General features: G+C 32.1%; 1 protein-coding gene across 3 annotated transcripts in view; it reads right to left on the minus strand.

The window, feature by feature from the left end:
• Positions 1 to 21,851, minus strand: part of LOC126859489 (amyloid-beta-like protein) — a 44,221-nt gene that overhangs the window by 13,402 nt on the left and 8,968 nt on the right. For all 3 annotated transcript variants that reach the window (XM_050610830.1, XM_050610831.1, XM_050610829.1), the window contains exons 2-4: positions 5,465 to 5,518; positions 4,626 to 4,757; positions 2,917 to 3,043 (exon numbers count right to left, since the gene is read on the minus strand). In XM_050610830.1, the coding sequence (XP_050466787.1) occupies positions 2,917 to 3,043; positions 4,626 to 4,757; positions 5,465 to 5,518 (313 nt within the window). The remainder of the gene's footprint in view (positions 1 to 2,916; positions 3,044 to 4,625; positions 4,758 to 5,464; positions 5,519 to 21,851) is intronic.

Genomic DNA, 21,851 nt, shown 5'->3' on the forward strand with positions numbered 1-21,851 from the left:
GAGAAGAAGTGAGCAGACAGACGGCGGAATGGAAACGCGTCTAGCGGATGACGCATCAGTACATTCACCAGAGCTGATCAATAGAGCTAGTCACGCAGACCCTTCGAGGGTATTAACCACTTGCCTGATTTGTTCAAGCATATTTCGCGTGTCATTCTCTTTCATCAGAATGTAAAATAATAAAAAGCTATGAATGTAGATATACATTTTTATTTACTCTATTTTTGTTTATCTATCTTATTTAAAAAACGCATTTTTTTATTTTAAGTATTGTTAAAAGAAAATAATAATACAAGATAAAAATTAAAGATAATTAAAAAAATTGACAAAAGACTCCGAAATACTAATAATTAAGAACAGAGGCATTAGAAAGCAGCGCAGTGTATAGGGCGCAAAGAAATTTATTAATTATTAAAGTATACAATAAATTATTTTCACTATCTTTAAATTTGCGTGTTTGTTTCTGTTAATTTATTATGAATTTTCAAATTTTATCGAATATATTTTTATTCTCATCGATTTCCGTTTTCTATTTCATTATAACCGTTAATTATAATTTTAATTTTTTGCGCTGAAGATAAAAAAAGGACTGATCGCATTTATTGTATGCTTTAATCGTTAAATTTATATTAATAAATTTCCTTGCGCCTTATACACTACACTGGCACCTAATGCCTCTATTTTTGCTGTTCTTAATTACTAAATACAATATAAAAAAGAAACCTGATATTTTATAGTCAATTTTGCAAAAAAATATTACATAAAGAAATTAATGAAGACAATTAGATATTAAGTGGATGCGACCATCATTTATACACTCGTGACCAATTTATCGGAATAATAGCATTTATCTGACAAAATTAGAAAATGAAGTATGGTTTTCCATTGCTTTAATAGTGCGCTCGAAATGAAGGAGAGTTGAAAGTTTTTCAAAGTCTGTGTCCACCCTAGCGTCTATACGTGTACGAATAAATAACTATCTTAGAGATTTTTCACTTAAGAAAATATATCACCGATAATATATATTTTGTGTCATTACACTATCCACATTTTCACTTAGTTATTTATTTTAATGAGGTAGATATATCTAGATATAGAATCCTCAATTAAAAAAAAAATCTGTCTTTTGAGTTATTGTAAAATATGTAAGTACACAAGTATCAGATCAAACTTTTAATGGTGGTTTCTTAGGCGAACTTGAAGTGGACTTTTATTGAAAATAAATTGTCATCGTTCCATAACTTTGCAATTTTCAATCGAATCACATTATATATTTGCAATTACTATTTTATTAAAAGATATATTAAAATAAAATTCTTTAAAATAAAAAATGCAATATTTTCATGTTTTCTGATAATAGTGAAATAGATTGTATAAATACATTTCTTTTTATATTTTAATGAATCTTTTATCGATTTCATCAAAGTTCGCGTTATTTCGTTTATAGAATATTCCACAATTATGTACTCCATGCAAATTAAAGAGTTCAGAGCAAGAACAGAATCAATTTATAATTTATAAAGTCCACTTTAATTAACATTGAGAGAGAGAGAGAGAGAGAGAGAGAGAGAGAGAGATCTAAGATAAATTTTATTAAATTATGAACTTATCTCTCTCTTGTAGTGAATCATTCAATTGCACGGAAAAAAGACTTATAAGAATGAAATAAAGATACTCGCTACATTTGTCAATTGCTTCGGAAGTGAGTCATCATACAAGGAAAGAAAGAAAAGTAAGTGCGATTTCTTGAATCCTGCTGCTGTGTGATGTCACGTTTGCGATGGCTTTTTTTCATTTTTGAGCGCGATAAAATGGCTGATCAGGAAAGCAGCCGTGCGGACAATCCGACAGCAGATATCGCAATGTCCGTTACATAGCGTATTGACTCTACAAATTGAATTCTTCCAGAACAGATCGAGCGTTCTGCTAAATTTATAACTAAATCCTCGCCGTCGGAGATCAATCTATCTATTTCTCATGGCCGCCGCTACCGCATTATCGATGAGCGATTGGTCGACTCGTCCATAGCGATGGCCTTCGGAACCAATATATTTTTACAATTTTAAAGCAAACCAAAGATCAAACATTACCGCGAAGATTTTTACGATTATTAAACTGTTTTTTATCAGAATATCTATTCAAATCTGATAAAAAAAATCTTTGAAAATTTCTCTAGATATTTCAGAATTTCAAGTAAAGAGAATATTAAGAAGATTTTTTTCGGTACAACATTCTAAAATAAATTTTTTATCGCGTGCGCTTTTCCATTGTTTTTCATTCGTATAAAGAAAAAAACAGAGTCTCTTAAATTTCAAATATTAGATTTGTCAATGTATTGAAAAAAAAATTGAATAAGATAATACATTAACATTTTTCAGATAAACATTTTTCACTTGCATAACATTTTCATTTTTTATCACTGAAAATTACAATAAAGAATATGTACTGCATATTCAATAACTGCAAATTTTATTAAGACATTGAATGTATAAACAGAGAGATAGATATATATTTATAATATATTTTAAATACATAATTCACTTGACTTGCCGATTTACTGAGATATCAACATAATAAATTTTGAAGCAAACATCTATTAAATTATATCATTATATTGATTTATGTTATCTACTTTTCTCCGAGAATTTTATTTATGTCGCGATATGTTCGCAATAAATTATTACTTTATGCTAACCCAGAAACCTAGTACATTATGACATTCCTGACAAGATGTGAAAATTAATATAAGCTCCTTCTTCGTGTATTTGGAACATAAAAATTCAATCCCTTAAAATTATAGAAGTTTTAATCTTTTGTCTCGCGAGAGATATTTGATTCTGACACAAACAATTTTGCAATAGGCAAATGTCAAATTTTCGTGCTATTTGGCATAAAAATATCATCGTTATTACTTACCTAGACACCTGTAAGGTTTGACCCATCGCGAGAGTTTGCACTTGTTTCTTCCGGGCTTGCACCAACCGCCGACTCTTACATAATGCGACGACTCGACGATGTTGGTGATATCTCTCTTCGGATAAGCCTGGAAAGAATCATTAACAGATAATTCGACCGGACTGTAATCGCGCCTATAAAAGTAATTATCGAACATATGCGCACTCGGCAAGTCTGTTATTATCTGCGGATGAGCAACAACTTATTTATTAATCTCCGTTTAAAAGACCGCAAAAACTCTTATCATACAAGCCGTTTTGCAACGTGATATTCATTTAATGTGCGAATTATATCTAATAGATTCGGCTTGTGATGTTCTCACAATGGATTGATAACAATTCAGAGTATGATATATTTTTTTATAAATTGTATGTTGTCAAAAAATTAAAGATTATCTGTTAAATTCAAAAGAGTAAAATGTATAAGGAAGTTATATACTATTTCATAGAACTTGAGAAAAGAATATTGAGAAATGTTATACTGAGTATATATTTTATATATATAATACTTGGCGATTCTTCTTAAGCATCAAGAAATTTAGGCAAGTAAAAATAAATAATTCACAATGCAACAATTGTAAATCTGTGCAATGTCGCGCGATAAAATCATTGGCGAAGATTAACGTTATTTTCACCGTAGGAATGGCAGGGAAAGTAACGAACCGCGTAATTCGGTGTTTTGCCGAGACTGAAGCACGTCAACGAAGGGATGAAAATTCAATTTATACGGAGTGGAAGATTATTAAACGACTTCTTAATCACGCCTGCGGGCCATCGACAGGCGCGATGTTAAATAACACGCCTTAATTCATCAATCATCGTTCGTAGCGGCCCGATTCTTTCTCTAGACACAAGTCTCAATCGAACATGGAATTGCGAGCGATTTCAAAATCTCGATTGTGTTGTTTGATAATTTAAATGCCGTCTCGAATAATTTATACGCTTTCTTGTTTTCGCGACGAAAGCGAGATAGCAATTTTTATCGATCAATATATCCGACGCATGAAACGACAGTCACTTTTCTTCGTGCTCGTGCATAAGCAAATACGAACACGTACGCATGTGCAAGCTGCATACGCTTATTTCTCTCTCTCTCTCTCTCTCTCTCTCTCTTTTGCATATAGTGGATTGCGTGAACGTGTCATATAAACGAGGTGGAGAACGTTATTATCCGGTAATCTATAAGAGTTAGTCTTGCCTTTCACGTGCTCTACTTGTGAAAGATCTAGAATGGAATTTGCGTGCGATATTCTCATTTTCGTTTTCTCTATTTTTCTAATTTTAACATGTTTTTATTCTTTTTTATCTATTTATTTTAAAATGTGTTCTCAATCTTTCTAAAATTTCAAATATTTAAAGATAAATCCGAAATAGAGTATTTTTCGCGCATGTAATAACGAAATAAATATGTTCACTGGAAGACGCTGTTGTTAAAAGAGCTTGAGGTGATCTCACGAGCAAAATATTTATACGCGTTCATATACTTTGTAGAATAGAGAAATGATGCAAAAGAGAGGAATAAAAAGTTCGTTGATAGTAGAAAAATGTCAGAGATCTATTTTTAATGTCTAAATATAATTCTTAATCGACTATACGTACTTAACGTCGACATTATACGTGTGAAAGAATTTTATGGTTGCGTGATCTTATAGATCTTTTTTTTTTTCTTACCTTCTTACAGTATTCCAGGATCTCGAGGTTTTCCGTCATGCAGCTCTTCTTATCGGTCGAAGAGACCCATCGACCCTGCTCTCCCATATGCTGAGCAAGGTACACCTCGCCAGGTTCGCACAAGGTAGCGACCTTAGGTAGAGGAAAGATACGGTCATTGAAAGTATGCACATTACCTTCAAAGCGGAAAACACATTTGGCTCAGTCAACAACTTTATCAAAGTGTTTCGCTTCTCAAGAAATTGTTCATCTTAATTACCACATGAATCAATCTTTGTTTTTTTTTGCAAATAGATGTTACAAAAAAGTCAATAAAACCTTTTTATTGGTACAATCGTCGCGAGTTATCTGTTAAGACAATGCCATGACTATCCGTACATTTATAAATTATTCATTTGTAATTATTTTGTTTACAACTATTTACAGATATTTTTTTATAAAAAATATTTTTAAAATTTTATTCTATTTAAATCTAAAATATTTTTTTAGAGATATATACTCTCTTTCTCTTACATTTTTTATAATAAAATAAAATTGAAAATATGGAATAAGCTATAGAAAAAATATTTATTCTCATTATTTTATATTATATAAATCTAATTGTAATTTGTTATTGCGACATTTAACAAACTTCATAAAACAATAAAAATCTTAAATCCAATAGTCTAATTGAACAAAATAGGAATTATTTTCTTTCGCTTGAGGAAAATGAATAACGAGAGTTTTAACGAGAATTACGAACAAAGAGCAACGATAAAGTTTTGCGAGAAGATATAATTTCGCGGTGTTCCTTTTTAAAGCAGGAATAAGGCTACAGGAAATTCTCTCACGATACTCACCTGCGGCTCTGATCTTCCGCCAGCTGGTGCCAATTCGAGCCTTTCTGACACCGCCTGCAACACAAAGTAAGAGAAAATATTTGAACTGCATATAGAGGGAAGGAAACGAGTGGTTAAAACATTTTCCGCCTCGATAAATGTGTACTTACTCGCGTAAATTCAAATCTTTGACACACAGAAAAAAGCAAATAGTTTATTCGCTTTACGGAACTACCTGATTTTAAAAAATGCTTGGCTCGTTTAAGAAAAAAAAAAAAAAAAACCATATTTGGCGAATAAAAGCGGCTAAAAAGATGCGAAAAGAGACGATTGAATTATTCGTACGACATAACTAAAATATACAGAAAATATACTTTTTTTCGATAATATAAGCATTTATTTTCTTTCCTTATTAGACATAAATTTAATGTAATTAGTAACAAAGTTTATCGATTGTAATATAGTAAATATTTATAAAATATCATTTAATTATAAGAATGCATATATATTTTATAAAGCTTTGCATTTATATTTTCCCAGGAAACAAAGAGAAAAAAAATGTATCTTCATCAATTAATAAATTATTAATAATTAGTCAAATAAGGATATCCTTTACAATCAAGGCTGACTAACTTATTTTGATAATTTCTTATAGAATATTAAAAATTTTAATTTTTCATTCTAATTTTAGTTCCTCGCATTTATTTAACGCTAGTTTAAACTGTCCTGAATACATGATTTCTGCAAGAGTAATTCAATTTTGCAGACCAATTCGTTATTTCGAAGAGGAAAACGTAACGGGAACAAATGCTGACTCGGATAAAACGTATTAAAGACCACGATATAAGCCCACTTCATTTCACCTGCTCAACAATAGCCTGTAATCCAATAATTTAATGTCAACGTTCTCACGTAAAATCTCCGTAACGAGATGTTTTATTTCAAGTATAAGTACATATGTACATATAGAAGTATAAGTAGTCTTTAATATGAAATTTACGCAACAAAAACATGAAACACGTCTGTGTTTGAAATATATTTCTCTAGTTATACATGTTATAGATGTACAAAATATTTTCAAACATTCTCAATTTTCTATAATATTTTAATAATATTAATCTTTATATCTGAATCATATTACTTGTTATTATATCTGGTTAAAAAAAAATTATGTTTATAACTTTAAGAAAATTCGATATATATTGATCTGTTTTTATAATTGAACTAGTTCAAGAGTGTATCTTCATATTGAAAGGAGAAAGATAAGCTGTGAACTAGTTCAGCCAGTTCAGTTATAAAGAACAGATTTCTTGTATGTTTAAGAAAAAAAATAACACTAAGAAATATAATAAAGAAGTCGATCGAGACAAAATAAGAGCGTTTAAAAGCTATTATATATTATATATCATACATACATTAATTGTAACAATGACGATCGAAAAATCACGAATCTCATTTTAAGGATGAGGCGAGATATGTAAACATCAAGTGCGATAAATATTTCGCGCAAACAGGAAGTCGTATCAGAGATAGTAGCAGCGTAATTACGTCGTTCCATAATACTCAACTGACTAATTATATCACTCGATAATGTCCGATAATTACGGACGATCCTCAGTTGATACGTTAACGGTTAACGCATCAAGGAGGCATAGCAGCAATTGCGGATAGTTATGTGCTCGTTTATCGCCGTGGAGAACGTATTAATTTCATTGTATCGGGCGTTGTGATTATTTTCAGCAAGCGCCTGAGCGAAAACGATTATTGTATAAGATATCATATCAAAATAATTCTATGCTGTAAAAATTGCCGTATCATTCAAGCTCCGAGATAGTTATTATCATTATATTGAATTACGGTATAAGAAAAATACGAGAAATTACACATAATTTATTTTTGCGTTATACACACACATCGGAATAATTAATCTTTTTACATATATCATTATCTCTCCCTTCGATTTCTAAGAAATCATAACCATTTATAAACATCGAGATATAAATTATTTATGTAGTATATAAAAAATTAAAAAATTAGTATTAGTATTAAAAAATTATTATTCTATACATATATATATATATATATATATATATATATATATATATATATATTTCTAAAAAAAGATTTGTGTGACAAGCGTTTCTCCCCAAAAATTAAATAAAATATAATGGGAAATAAAATATCTATATATAACTATGTAACACGATATTATGTTTATAATACATGTTCACAATTTATGACGGACGCAATATGCGGTAATTTATTGATTATCATTGAACAGAGATTCGATTGATAAGTGCTATCCAAGCAAATAATTTTTTCCATGGGATTTTCTTTCAATTTTCTTCTGTTTTTCTCGGATTTTCCAGATTTGCGATAATGACGAATAACTGCTTTGACTGCATCTGATCGTCTTGCTGAAGTCACCTAAACCGTCTAATCTAACCGTCCCATTGACAAGGTCGCATCTCCGACCGATATTGTACCAAATATCTCGTGCAGATATCGAATTCCGCAAGGAGACACGAAGAAATGTACGTACGCTGTACACCTGCTGCCATCGACGTGCTTGTTTTGATCGCGCGACGATGTTCCGTGCGGTTACAGAGCCGCACCTGGTAAATATCGGCATGCATCGTGCGCGCTTCAACCATAAGCGAGGTCACGCTTCAAGTACGCTCTTCGGGATTCGAGTTTGACGCGTCTCGGTGAGAAATATGGGTGCCGCGTGAATAAAAATCGCTTGATCGATTTACATCAATTTATCGATACACCAAAATAAAAATAAATATCGGTGTTTTTTTTTTTCAAATGTAAAAATTAAAGAAAAAGATTAAATATTAATTTCTTAGGAATAATAAAGGGTGGGAAATATTTTAGAAATGCTTTTATTATTTATAGATAAACACAAAAGGAAAACAAAGAAGTTCATTACATTATATCGCTTCATTTTATTGCTTTATACACATCGACTCAGTTGTATGAATAATCTTTGTGCATATGTGTATATTTGAGAACTCTGGAATTTTAAGGAAAAAATCTCAATGTATAAAAAACTATCTTCTTCTTTTTCAAAATCCTGACCCTCTCTGTAGACATGTAAAGAAGATTAACGCGTTATTAATATTTAGCGATAAATATAATTGTCTAATTATAGATTCTATTTCTATGTCTCATCCAAAGATCAGAACAACATTTTGGATAGATGATTGAAAATGATTCATCATGATAATTAGATATTCAGCACTGAATGTGCAAGGCTTTATATGACGTGTCTCTGAAAAACACGCAGAGGGTAACTATAACACATTAACATAAACTGCGTCACGAGACTAAGCTGTCGCATTATTGACTGCGGTATTCGCTGTGCGCGCGAGCGACGCAGGCTGTTATTATCATTACCATCATTTATTATATAGAGCGATACGTTCTGAAAATGTGCGCGCTAACCCAATTACTTGTCCGCGATCGACGAGCGAGGGTGAACACGAGCGGCGTTTGCCCCCCGCGCGCCGATAATTTCGTTTACGTTCGCAAATTGCGATGCCGGCCGGCCGGCCCATCCGGTGAGACGACGAGGGCGAGAGCGAGCGGGGCGTCGCGACGCCGTCGGTGCTTTGCATTTTCATCGATCCACGTCGCTGTGTCAGGGGCAGATCCGCGACATGGCGCGCGCCATTATGCACGGAAGCGATTCGATAACCCCCGGCGTACAGGTTTACCCCCTCCCCGCCGTAACAGGGACGAAACGGGGGTAAACTTCCCGAGCCTGAAGATAACGACCGAAGATTCGAATTTCAAGCTATGCCCCAGATAAAATTCGATGAATAATCGCATCTCATTTTTACTCATCGTTATACGATCGAAAACATGTAGGCATTTCTTGGGAGATTCTCGGAAAATTTGTGTATCACGTTTTACACATAGCTAAACAGCCGATACAGATTCCGGTGATTGTATCTAAATGCAAATTTATATCGGTACATATTTGCATCTCTGTGAGACGGAACGTTCCTTAGGAATTTCATTATTTTAAAAGTATAAGTTTGCAAGTTGGTTGCATGTGGCAACGATAAAATACCCTGTTTATATTATATATATATATATATATATATATATATATATATATATATATATTTGTATACACATTCATATATTGTTCTCAAATGAAAAACATTCTAATACACAGCAAATTTCGTTACACACACGAAATGAAATAAAATAATATAGTACATCAATAATATATTTTTCGTCTCTCTATTGTGTGTGTTTTATAAAAAAACATATTAAAAAAAAAAAATATTTTTTATATGTAAATACAAAGACATAATTTACTGATTAGACAGTTTTCAAACTATCATAATCTCACTTATTGTTCCTATATATCTGAGAAAAAACGTAGGCAATTACGTAATCATGCCTCATTCCACCTTGATGTAAGAGATACTAAAAGAGGCCATCGTGGTATCCCTAATAATGATCGCGAGGATGAATGTGTGATTCTAACTGCGAGCTGTTAACGGTGGCTTTGCCGGTAGATCGACACGTTGCAATAGCACTTTCAGAATACACGGTATGATCATCACCCAGATTGCAGTGGCGGCCGGCTTATCGACTAGCTGAACACGATGTGTCTGGTATATATTCCGAATTGGTTGTCGATGATACGCGCATCCTGTGGTTTACGTTCGCTTTTACGGGAAATGAAGAGAGAATGGGACCAAAAAGCTCTCGTAACCTTGAATATCCGCGGTATGAAGTATGAACTGCACGATAAAGTGACCTTTATCATTTTATACGAGGTTGCTGTTTCGCCTAGGTGCAGTTTTCTTTTTATTTTAGATATTAAAATCTCTTAAGGATGTATGTGATATGTCATATGTCAAAACATTGACAAAAGCACGAAAATTTCGTAGACTGTTCTACTATTTCTTTTAAATATCTGTGCAAAACTTAAGCACAATTCTTAACGGTTTAGAAATTATTTAAGTTTTAATTATTTAAAGTAAATATTGATTCTTATAGAAAATTGCATATTGTAACACTTTGACAGATTTGACAAGAAAAAAACATTGCCAATAAAATAAAAATTTTCGCACATATTAAGAAAACTAATAAATATTTGTGCAAAACTTGATTTAGGTACACTTATTCGTTTAAAAATTATTTATTAAAAATTGTAGAAAAATATTATCTCTCTCTCTCTCTCTTTCTTTCTGCAAATTACTCTTTCTTTTTTATTTCAGTTTCAGGAATATTCACGATCAAAAGTTTTTATCATAAATTAGGAAAAATATTGATTACAACCATTTTCTTTTACAAAAACGTTAAAAATCATATTATTTTATGATACTTTAATTCTTTTTATAATCCGAATTTATTTGATTTTTCAAACAGTATAAATGTAAGAAATATACATTCTTTTTTTAATTTTGACAATTTTTTGCTACTATTGTACAGTCAAAACATCCTTAATATCGCTTCGTCAAATGTCATTTCACGAATAATACACTTTATCTATACTTGTCAAAATCTAGATAGTATTTTCCAATACTTTTTTTATATAATATTTAACAATCGTTCGACTATGTATATTCGCTTTTTTCTCAAATTAACCACTATCTTTTGCGTATAATAGTTAAGCGAAATAAGTTTATATAAAGTTAGCCATTGAAATATGTTTTAAAATTCCGACATAATTATTGAAATTTTGCTTCTTCTCCAAAGATTTCGAAAGTTTCTGAAGCGTTCTATATAAACAAATCAGAAAAGTTACACATTACTTTTATGTTTTAGCAATCAGATGTCTTTAGCATATATTTTTCTTAAAGAATGTAGAGTATAGAATTAAAAAAATTTAAATCAGGTCAACATTTTCTCTCTGAAAATCATAATTACAAAAAATAAAATATATCGTTATACTCATTACGTATCCGTCTACATGTGGCAATGTGTGACATGGAAGATTCAATTAAAATAACATCCTGTTATCTTAAATATCAATATTCGTGCGCTCCTCTCTCTCTCTCTTGCTCTCGAAAAAGCGACTTTCCGTTCGAAATGGTTTCCTCGTTAGCGGAAATTACTTGGCGATATCAGCGACAGAATCTCCTGGGATGTGTGCGGTCGGCGTCGCGGCTTGCTCAACACCACTTCAGAGCCGCACATTAAGGGGGCTGACGACGTTGCGCTAACTGTAATACGGGCTAACTATTCCCACGAGGAAACGCGCGTTAAGCTGCGTATACACCCGAAACTTTCGCATGGCTTAGTTCCAAAATATAGCGAAACAATAATAAGATATGAAAACTATACACACACATACACATACGATATTCGATAATTGATATCTAATATCGTTGAGAGAAGTTTCTTATCGAAAATCGAGACAATTTAATTCTTTATGTAAAGTATCGAGAATAGTCCATGGATTATGAATATATATATATATATATATATATATATATATATATATATATATATATATAAAGAGCAGGAGAATGTGTGTATCAAATTTTACATTCATATTAATAAATTATTCATTAACTTATTCAGAAGTTTATTTTTCACAAATCGGATAAACCTTCTTTTGATTAGAGATATAATATTGTCGAGATATTTAATAATAAAAATTTTAAAAAGTAATTTTTTATCTAGAAATTTTGTATCTAGATGAAAAAAAAAAATATCTCTGCATCAATTTCTCTTAAGAATTTATATGAAAGAAAATATATGAGAGATGCAGAAACATTCCGTACATATATATATATATATATATATACAAAGTTTAAGTTGAAAAAAGGACTGAAACGGAAAGAAATGATTTGAACCTATAACTCGACCATTCGTTGGAGCTCAAAAAACATATCGATGCATAAACAAGGGCGTTTGATTTCATAGCGGGACCTCGCAGAGGCAAGCATGCACCGAAGTTAAAGGGATTCCGCTGAATAAACAGAATCTCCTTGTTATCTCCCGGTTATTAGCGAGACGGCGGCGACCAGTCGCTTCCACAAAGCTCCTTCCAATCTCCGGCATTGAATTTTTCCTCGGTGCAAAAAGTCGAAAAGCGACTTTTCGATGAGAAAGAGGAAGCCGTACGCGCCAAAGGAACGAAGAAAATATCGCGAGTGTATAGAATTGTGCGTAAAGTCATGCAATTACCAACATAAGACGAGACGAGATGAGAGCGTGGTTTCTTCATGCATTTTTGACTGTGTGCGAGAAGATTATTATTGAAGTGAATCTTTTTACAAGATTCGTTATAAATTAATCTGAGATATAATAAAATGATTTATAAAAAATGCAACATAAAATACAACGTATAAAAATGTGTTAGAAATAAAATATACAATATATACATTATATATATATATATATATATATATATATATATATATAAATAATTAAAATAATATTATTTTAAACGTATGTCTTCTTTCATAGTTTTTTTAACTGATAATTAAATATATATTAGATTTGTTAAGTAATTCTTCATCTAATTTTTCAAAATAAAATAAAATTCTGAAACTTTGAAGTGAAACTCCCATAATATTATATATATATATATATATATATATATATATATATATATATATATATATATATTAATCATTATACGAGCAGAAAAAAGGAAATATTTAATATTTATAGTTGAAAGAATCTATACGTGATGCATCTGCCAAAGCTTATTATAATGCCAATATTCGTTGCATTAACTGATTTGTTTTTCTTTCATGCAAGTAAACGAGCGCTAAAAGCCCAATAAACGCCCGGGCGATACGCGACTCTAAATTTCCGGGCACGCGCCGAAGCATTCGACATTCAACTTTCATGCCACTTGAACACCTGATTAACTGCTGTACCATTCAGCGACTTACTATTTTATTAAGCGCTGCATGCGCCTAAAGAGTGCATTAATTAACGATTGCGCCCTTAATCTCTTCACTTTTCGTATAATCTAATTTACGTTCAATTGTACTCGCTATTATTATACGTTCGTTTTTTTTTTGCACGGAGCAATTTTCGTTAATATAATTCTTACATAAATAAAAGTACATAATTGTTCGTATATTGAATATTGAGAATCAAAAGATCTTAATTTTCATTAGTTTCTACTCACAATCAGATATACTTCCACTCTTTGTTTGTCTTATGTTTGTTACATCTTATTTTTTATATAAATAATACTTATTATTTTGAGAATTAACAGGCGGAATTAAAAGCTTTCATTTAAAGTAGACTTTTTTCGAAAAATTAAGAAGATTTTAAATTCCCATTATATATTTTTTTCTTTTTTTTTCCAATTTCGAAATACACATTCCAACTTTTTAATATTTTACATCATTTTTTAAAATATTATTACAAAAAGCTTTAAGAAGATTTTAATCCAAATTGCAATTCAACGATGTGCCAGATATAGCTGCTTTATTTTCACATATTTATCATCATTCTTTTTATTTTTAGAATGTGTTATATAATATAAATGCGGATGAAAATTAAACATCGCTATATTAACGAAGTGATATAATTTTGATCGCATTAGAATAAAAATGAATATTCATCGTGAAACGTAAATAGAATAGAATTCATCGATCTGGCCGATTTTATTTCACACGAATTCGGTATTAGGTTAAACAAACACGAGAAACAATAGCTCTTGATTGAGAACGATGTGCAAATAGCGAGATTAATTACAGCTACACAAAATCGAGCACATTTTAATTAATGTTTTTATTCTATCATGTTATTATATTATTTTTATTCTATCATGCAAATTATATCTCAGAAATAATTGATATCTTAGAATTTATATATACGATCGCGATTTAAGGATTGAACAATTCGAAAATATAAAAATCTTAAAGAGAGTTTGGAGAAGCTTTAAGGTGCTTGCAGATTTGAAAAACTGGAAGTTAGAGAGGATTTAAACTCCAAAAACTTCAGAAAAATCAGGATCGAAAAATTCAAGGATTTGAAACTTCAAGGCTTCTAAAACTAAGATATTTCGTAACTCCTTTGTGATTTGTGGATCTCCATATGTTTCAAGATTCTAAGATCCAAAAATTCAAAAGTAACATAATTTTTTGATTTTCAGTATAAAAAAAAAAATTATTAAATTCCCCATTTAACTCACATAGTTTTTGATTAATTAGTTTCTTGTATTATAAAAGTCTATTCTTTATTCGAATAATTCCTATAATTACGCTGCTTGTAATTGTACATTACGCAATTTCTCTATAATTAAATCTACCAACCATTTTAGACATGTCGTTAAAATTTACGAAACTGTCAGATTCACGCGTAAAGAGAATTTTCCCTTCGCGTATTTCAATATTATCCTCTTCTAAATAATCTCAGCGACGACAAGCGCATATCATCTCGAGGAGCAGCGTAGCTCCGGAATAGACTAACGATTAATTCAATTTTCCTGCCGAGTTGTGTGTGCCGCGGCGGGTGAAATTAATTTTCTAAAATTAAAACTCACAGATGCTTGACAAGCTAGTGGCGATTTTCTCTGAAAACCGCGTGCGCGGTTTTAATATTCACTTACTCACCGCTCGTGACAAGGGGTCAAAGCACGGCGCAGAACGTGGGCATGCGATCCTTGCACGCGCCATCATTCATAATCGTTATCTCTATCGAGGGTTCCCAAATCTCGTGACACTTCAAGATCATCGATCGTCGCAAGGTGAAAATCTGATTCGCTAATTAAAATAAAAAAAAAAAAGAAACGTTAACATTTTTCGATTATCTAAGACAAAGACACCTTCTAATATTTGCGACATAAAATCTACTTAAACCATGTTTTTTTATAATTTACTTTTCAGATAACTCTATTAATATTCCAATGTTTCAAAATGTATCTTTAGAATCTTTTTAAAATATAATTTTCTTTGTTAGCGGCGATTTCTGAACAATTTGGGAACCACTGATCTATACGATGCGCTCACCGCGAACGACATGTACAAGGCACACCCTTGCACATAGAAAGACAGAGAGGCGTGCGCACGTGGTACAGTAGTGGTTATCGGCACCCGCTCGACGAACGGGTGCTTCGCTCGAGCGGACCGCGTTATTGAATCAACCAACCCCCTCTTGTCATGCAACCCCCGGCCGACCGTGCGGAATTGCGAGCGAATCATCCTCCACTCGGAACCTTTACCTCAACGTACAGCGCACTATTTTTAATACCTCAATAGTGGCCGGCAAGCCATTTCAAAACCTTGATTTCGTCAGCGATATTTTGCAAGAAGATTTTGTCGTTCCCAGGAAACGTGTAATGCGCGGCGTGCAAGCGCGCATAATGTGAGATCGATTCGTTTCATTTTTTATTCATTACTTTGAAACACGGGACACTCACAGACAGAATATTACGTTCCATTTATTGTAATACTGAGTGCCGTAGAATTGGCGGAAAACACACAACCGTTATCCCACCGTGAAATCTGCGGACGATGTTTGTTATTCAGGAGCACTTGAATAATTTTCGTGCTATTGAAATATTGAGGCTATCGAATTATGAAAAGCTTTTCGTGAATTCATAAGCTTTAGTGGCAAAAATAAATAATGTAACATTACTCGTTATTCTATTCACAGAGAATTTATTTCGAAATAAAATTTTTAAGCTAAAACTCCTGCTAAATGAAAAAATGACAAAGTGTATTTGGTCAAACAGTAATGAATAAAATTGTATTCTCGTTCGCTAGTCTGAGAATATAAAGGACCGAAACACACAAGAGATATATAATCCACTTGAATTATTCATCGTAAATTTTAAACGTACATGAAAAACTTTTTATTCTCTATAAACCCCAAAAGAATATATTTGAATATCCTTTAAAATAAATATAAACTTTAATTATATATTATATGACTATGTATATAATTTAAATAATTATATTTTCATGTCTTTGTCTCCTTAGGTTCTTTAAATAATTAATTCTCCAACTTGAATTGCTCTAAAAATTACACTTTATTAATCAAAGAATCCATAAATGAAAGAAGATGCGAGAGAAAAAATGTTGGGATATCAGAAATGATTACAACTTGAAAGTCTTGAATTACGCTGAGAACTTTCAACCTGTGTTAATTCAATATCATACCAACGTGGAACGTGCTCGCGAATTAGCTGTCACTCTGTACGCGAGTGCATTCGCGGGGCAACGCGGGCATTCCTCCAAGTATCGCAGGAGAAATTTCTTCGCTAATGTATCCGCAATGTCTAACCACTTCATCGACTCACTCGCAGCGCAGGATCGCGGCGTCGATCGATAGCGTCTTATTTTTAGTCGCGGCGCGTCGCGACGGAACCGTTTCGTGCTTGCCGCGATGATGTTTTCCGATCCGGCTTTTATGGGGACGATACCGGACGGGACGGGACGTTGCGCAGGATTATTAAAAAACGTGTGCGGAATGCGAGGAGGGCAGCGACAGGAAGCTTCCGGCGCGTCCGTTGAATTGATGTAACATGAATTTCTTACCCCTCGCGTCAAGACCGACCCCCACGATCGTGCTGGCTGGTCACCGCCCGCCCGTAAAATCGATAATCCTCCTGTCGTAGCAAGCTACGGGGGTGACTAATAAATCGACCCGCAAACTGGGAACAGAGCTGATGTCTCGTCTCTCTAAAATATCTTTCTCACCGACAATATATAAGGTAACTTATTCATGTATAAATTCATATTTTTATTCACTCGCGTCATTAAATTCGACAAAAAAGAATACTTATTGTATAGTCATTCGATACATAGGAATTATTGAAGACAGTTATTTTAGATGATCGCTATGGCGCTTCGAATATAATAAAGATCGTGAATATGTCCTTTTTATTATACATATATTTATCAGTAATATCGTATATTAATATGGTTGTATAAATAAATTTCAATTAATCTTAATCGAGTTTTATATTCTCGTTAAACAAGAAACATGTACATGCATAAGAACAATTTGAATCCTTAATAATTTTAGAGAGATAATATCTTTAAGTCGAGTTTATTTTTGAAAACCATGCGCTCGAAATATTTTTTTGTCTTCTAAGATTCGAGGGAGATGTTTAGCGTGTCACATTTATAACATTTAATATGACGAAGATCCGAATTGTGGATTCTCGTAGACCCTAAAGTTGAAACATGAATATATTTTTCAGGACCTACTGATACCAGTGAGATTCGAGGATTTACGAGGGTCCACGTATTCACAAATGATGCAGACTAGCGGCAATAATCTAATAACGATATATATCTGTGTGCCATAGACAGAGCCGAATCACGTACGGACGAAATCCCCGCTCAGACATAAGCTGACGTCAAAGAGGTTCTCGTCTATTTTTTAACCTTTAGAGAACAGTCTTTTCTCTTTGGCCGCTCGCACGGCTTTTCTTACCGCGCTTTCTTCTACCTTTCTTACTTTCCTCGCAGCTCGCAACACAGGAGTCTCTATCGCGGACTTCGATTTTTCCACGATGACCGAAAAAAAGAAAGAGAAGAAAAAAACAGAAAAAGAAGAAATGCGCGAGCGACCCATTTTCTCGAAGAATACGCCTCGGCGAGGTCAAACACCTCGTCGTGACCGCACCGCGTGCTCTTCGAGATTTCCGCGACCGGTAATCACTGCTGTTATTAACCCTGCAGTAGTCGGTGATTTCTTAGGATGACAATAATCCTTTTCAGTCAGAGCAGTCTTTAAATATAAAAATATAGGTACGGAAAAAAAAAAATATTCATCTTCAATTTCTTAAATACAAATTTTGATGTAGCGAGACTGTATTACAAAGAGAAAGTCTTGCATCAATACTTAGGTTACGATTAGATTGCTATTGAAAATGTAAAACGTTTACCTTATCTAAATTATGTTCGTGAAAAGGACGATAGTGATAAAATATCAATATATTTCTAGTTGAAATCAAATATAATTTAATTTATCACAGAGAGATACGAATCCGTACCCTCATTTATTTTACACCATTTGGCAGAAGAAATAAGTATAATTTCGGTTGTTTGGAATTTTCTTTGGAGAAAACAAAATTACTCCCTTTCTCTATCTGATAGCTTTTCTTCTTAATTTTCTTCTGAGAAATTCTTCCTAATTAAAAAAAATGTTAAATATAAACTATACTTTGCTATAAAGACATAAATTATGCCAAATTACAAGTAAAAAAAGTTTTTTTCTAAAAACAAATATTAAAAAATATAAATTTCCGATGATAGAGCAGTATATATATAATCCGAGAAACATACATCTTTAATATGTCTTCAAAATATCTTAAAATTTGAATATATATATGAATAATAGATCTAAATATAAATAGTAGTACTAAAAAGATATAGAAGTTACATAAAATGTTCAGTAATTTAACTTGAAGCTTTAAAGATATATGGAGAATTAATATATATACATAAATGCATTTATTAAAATTATCTGCTAAAAAATATGAATTTCCAGAATACAAGAAAGACACTACGTTTTTTTATTGCAATCTAATCTTTTATGCGCCTCTAAAGAGATCAATGATACTATTATTATATCACCACGTTTACAGAGCTGACGGAGTTAAGTGTAGGTGTGTTGATCATCGATGACCCTCATGATGTATTAACAGGCGTTGCCGCGCGCGCGTTTTCCTCATGACGTAACGAGCGTTATAAAAGTCGACACCGTTGATCTATCTCAAAGAACACGGCAGATATTGTTCTGAGAAGGATGCCAGCTAGACAAAGATCATGACATGAATCTACAATAGGATGCAACTGCGCATCAAGCCACACCTAGTGCTGCACTTTTGCATTACGTCAACATAAATTCGTTTCGCGAACGAGTTCTATGCACTATTTTTATTTTATGTAAAATCTTTTTCTGTCTTTAACTGTATTATATATTAACATTTTAAATTGGGATAATATAAATATAGTTTCGAAAAAAAGTATAATACAGTCAGAAGCAAATTTTTTTTTTTTTTCATCACAACTAAATCACAATTTACGATTATAATTTTCCTATAACTCTGCATCTTTTTTAATTATTTACGGCGCAAGTTTAATGCGCATACCGTTTTCTATAGAAAATAACTTTCACATACATCTAACATGTGCAATGTAGATTGTAAACACACTGCTGCTTATATGGAGGAGTTATAGAAACAGTCAGTCATAATTTCATGTCATACTATATTGTGCTCTAGTTATTCATCGATTATTACCAGTATAATATAGTATAATACCGTACATTTCGTACGTATCGACTACAGTTTTTGATTGTAATTATTGTGATTGCAAATAATTAAAAAGTAAAATTATTTATTAAAGGTAATTGTATTCGTCTTCTCTATCCGAAAATTATATATCTTTCTATTGTCAAATAATTAGCATATTTTTCATAACGCTTAGAAATATAATAATATTACGATTTAGACAAATATTAGGAGAGATTATTTATATCCTAATCGCATCAATAATTATAATAATTAAAGATCTAATAAAATATAAATAATTCAAGGTTGATCTAATCAAGTCACAACAAAATAAAAAAGTGCTCTTGCTCTAAATACCCGATGGTATCTTCTTCTCTAAGACACAATTTGCCACATTAGTGTCGGCAACGTTCCGCGATGAATTATAAAGACGCGGTACGCGATAATTACAGTAACGTTGTCTTCGTGGCATAATAATGCGGCGCGGAAAAGAGAGACAATTGTATGTCATCCTTGTCCTTTTTTTCACAACTTTGAACCCGCAATATGCCAACTGCATACCGGAAGGAAGGAAGTTCGCGATTTTCTTTCTCGTTCGACCTTTGACAAAAAAAAAGGTCAAAGGGAGAAAAATACTGACAGTTCGAAGGACCCCTTCTAACTTCGTGATATATGCGCCGAGTTCTGTACGTAAAAAAAGTTACACAAAACGTCATCTTATATAACTTTAAAGGTAATTTTCAGTAAAAAAAATACTATATATATATATATATATATTCGATTATTTGATAAAAGTATAAAACTTTAAAACACTACGATGTGCGGCATTCGCGATAAAAAGAATGGCGCTATTTTTCACAACGCCAGACCGGTGGCAAGATTAACATACGCGATTTTCGCTCAGCGAGCAACGCAAATGGCCCTCATTAACATGATTCTTCGGTAAACAATAGCCGCGACATCGTGAAAAGCTATGATTATGCGATGTTTTATATAAGATACTATCTAAGTGGATTTACTTAATGCATTTACGACAAATCTGGCCGCAGAAAAAGCCTTACGAAGCTTCCAATGCAGGCAATATTCCGATACACATGTAACAAAGTTTTAAGCCAAACATAGAAAGTAAGCAGATGTTGTAAAAAAGAGAAACAGAAATACAGAAAATAACGTAGAAAATATAAAGATAATTTCTTTCACAAAAAAAAGAAGATATAAAGAAATGTGAATAAAAACGAAAAAAAAGGAGAAAAAATATAGAAAATAATATGTAGAAAGATGATATAAGAGAAATGAGAATAGAAATACCTGACGTAAGAATCTATAAAAGATGACATAAAGAAATTAGAAAGAGAAATATAGAAAGTAGGGAGCAGGAAGGAGGTGAAAGTGATTATTTACAACACAACATTTAGTTTAGTATTTAGTTTCATGAATAAATTATAGTTCTCTTCGTTATGGTTTAAGGAAATTAGCATATAGCAGCACTTGTTACTCTCGAGTATAATCAGGTTGAAAGGAGCAAGACGTGATACGTAAATTAGTCATATAGGCTCTGAATCAATTAAATCAATTAAACAAATTAAATTCAATTCAATATTGAGAATTAAATATTGTTACTATCGCATGTTATTATAATTTTTTAATTACATTTAACAATTAATTCTGCGTTTAGATTTCAAATCACGATCGGTTTAGAATTATCGGAATCCATCAAAGACGAATTCGAATATTTGATATGATATTAATATCATAAAATCGAATAAAATTGAAAACTATCGAAAAGTCATTTACACGATATCAATTCTTAAAGATTCGGCAGGAAATTAAATCTAACTAAGTATAATTGGTCAATCTGAAATGTCAAGTTAAAGTTAATGGTTCAATCTGAAAGATTAAAAAAAAAAAAAAAAAAAGTTGATTTTTTTAGTACAGTCTCGAAAGCTAACATCGATAAATTAGTAAATAATTATTTAAAAAAAAACAATATAAAATAAAATAAAGAAAATAATAAATAAAAGTAAAACAAGATTTTCTCGAATCTTTGTTTGCCTTGTGAGCTTCTTTTAGACTGCCGAGACTTCTCGCGTCACGACGAATAAGGGGGCCAAATTGGCTTCTACGCGTCTCAGATTTTAATCAATCCGAAAGTTCATCTCTTGGACAATATTGATTGGATTCTTTTAAATAAACGATATACGCCATTTCAACCTACAG

Source organism: Cataglyphis hispanica, chromosome 3, assembly GCF_021464435.1.
Source record: "Cataglyphis hispanica isolate Lineage 1 chromosome 3, ULB_Chis1_1.0, whole genome shotgun sequence".
Classification (NCBI taxonomy): Eukaryota; Metazoa; Arthropoda; class Insecta; order Hymenoptera; family Formicidae; genus Cataglyphis; species Cataglyphis hispanica.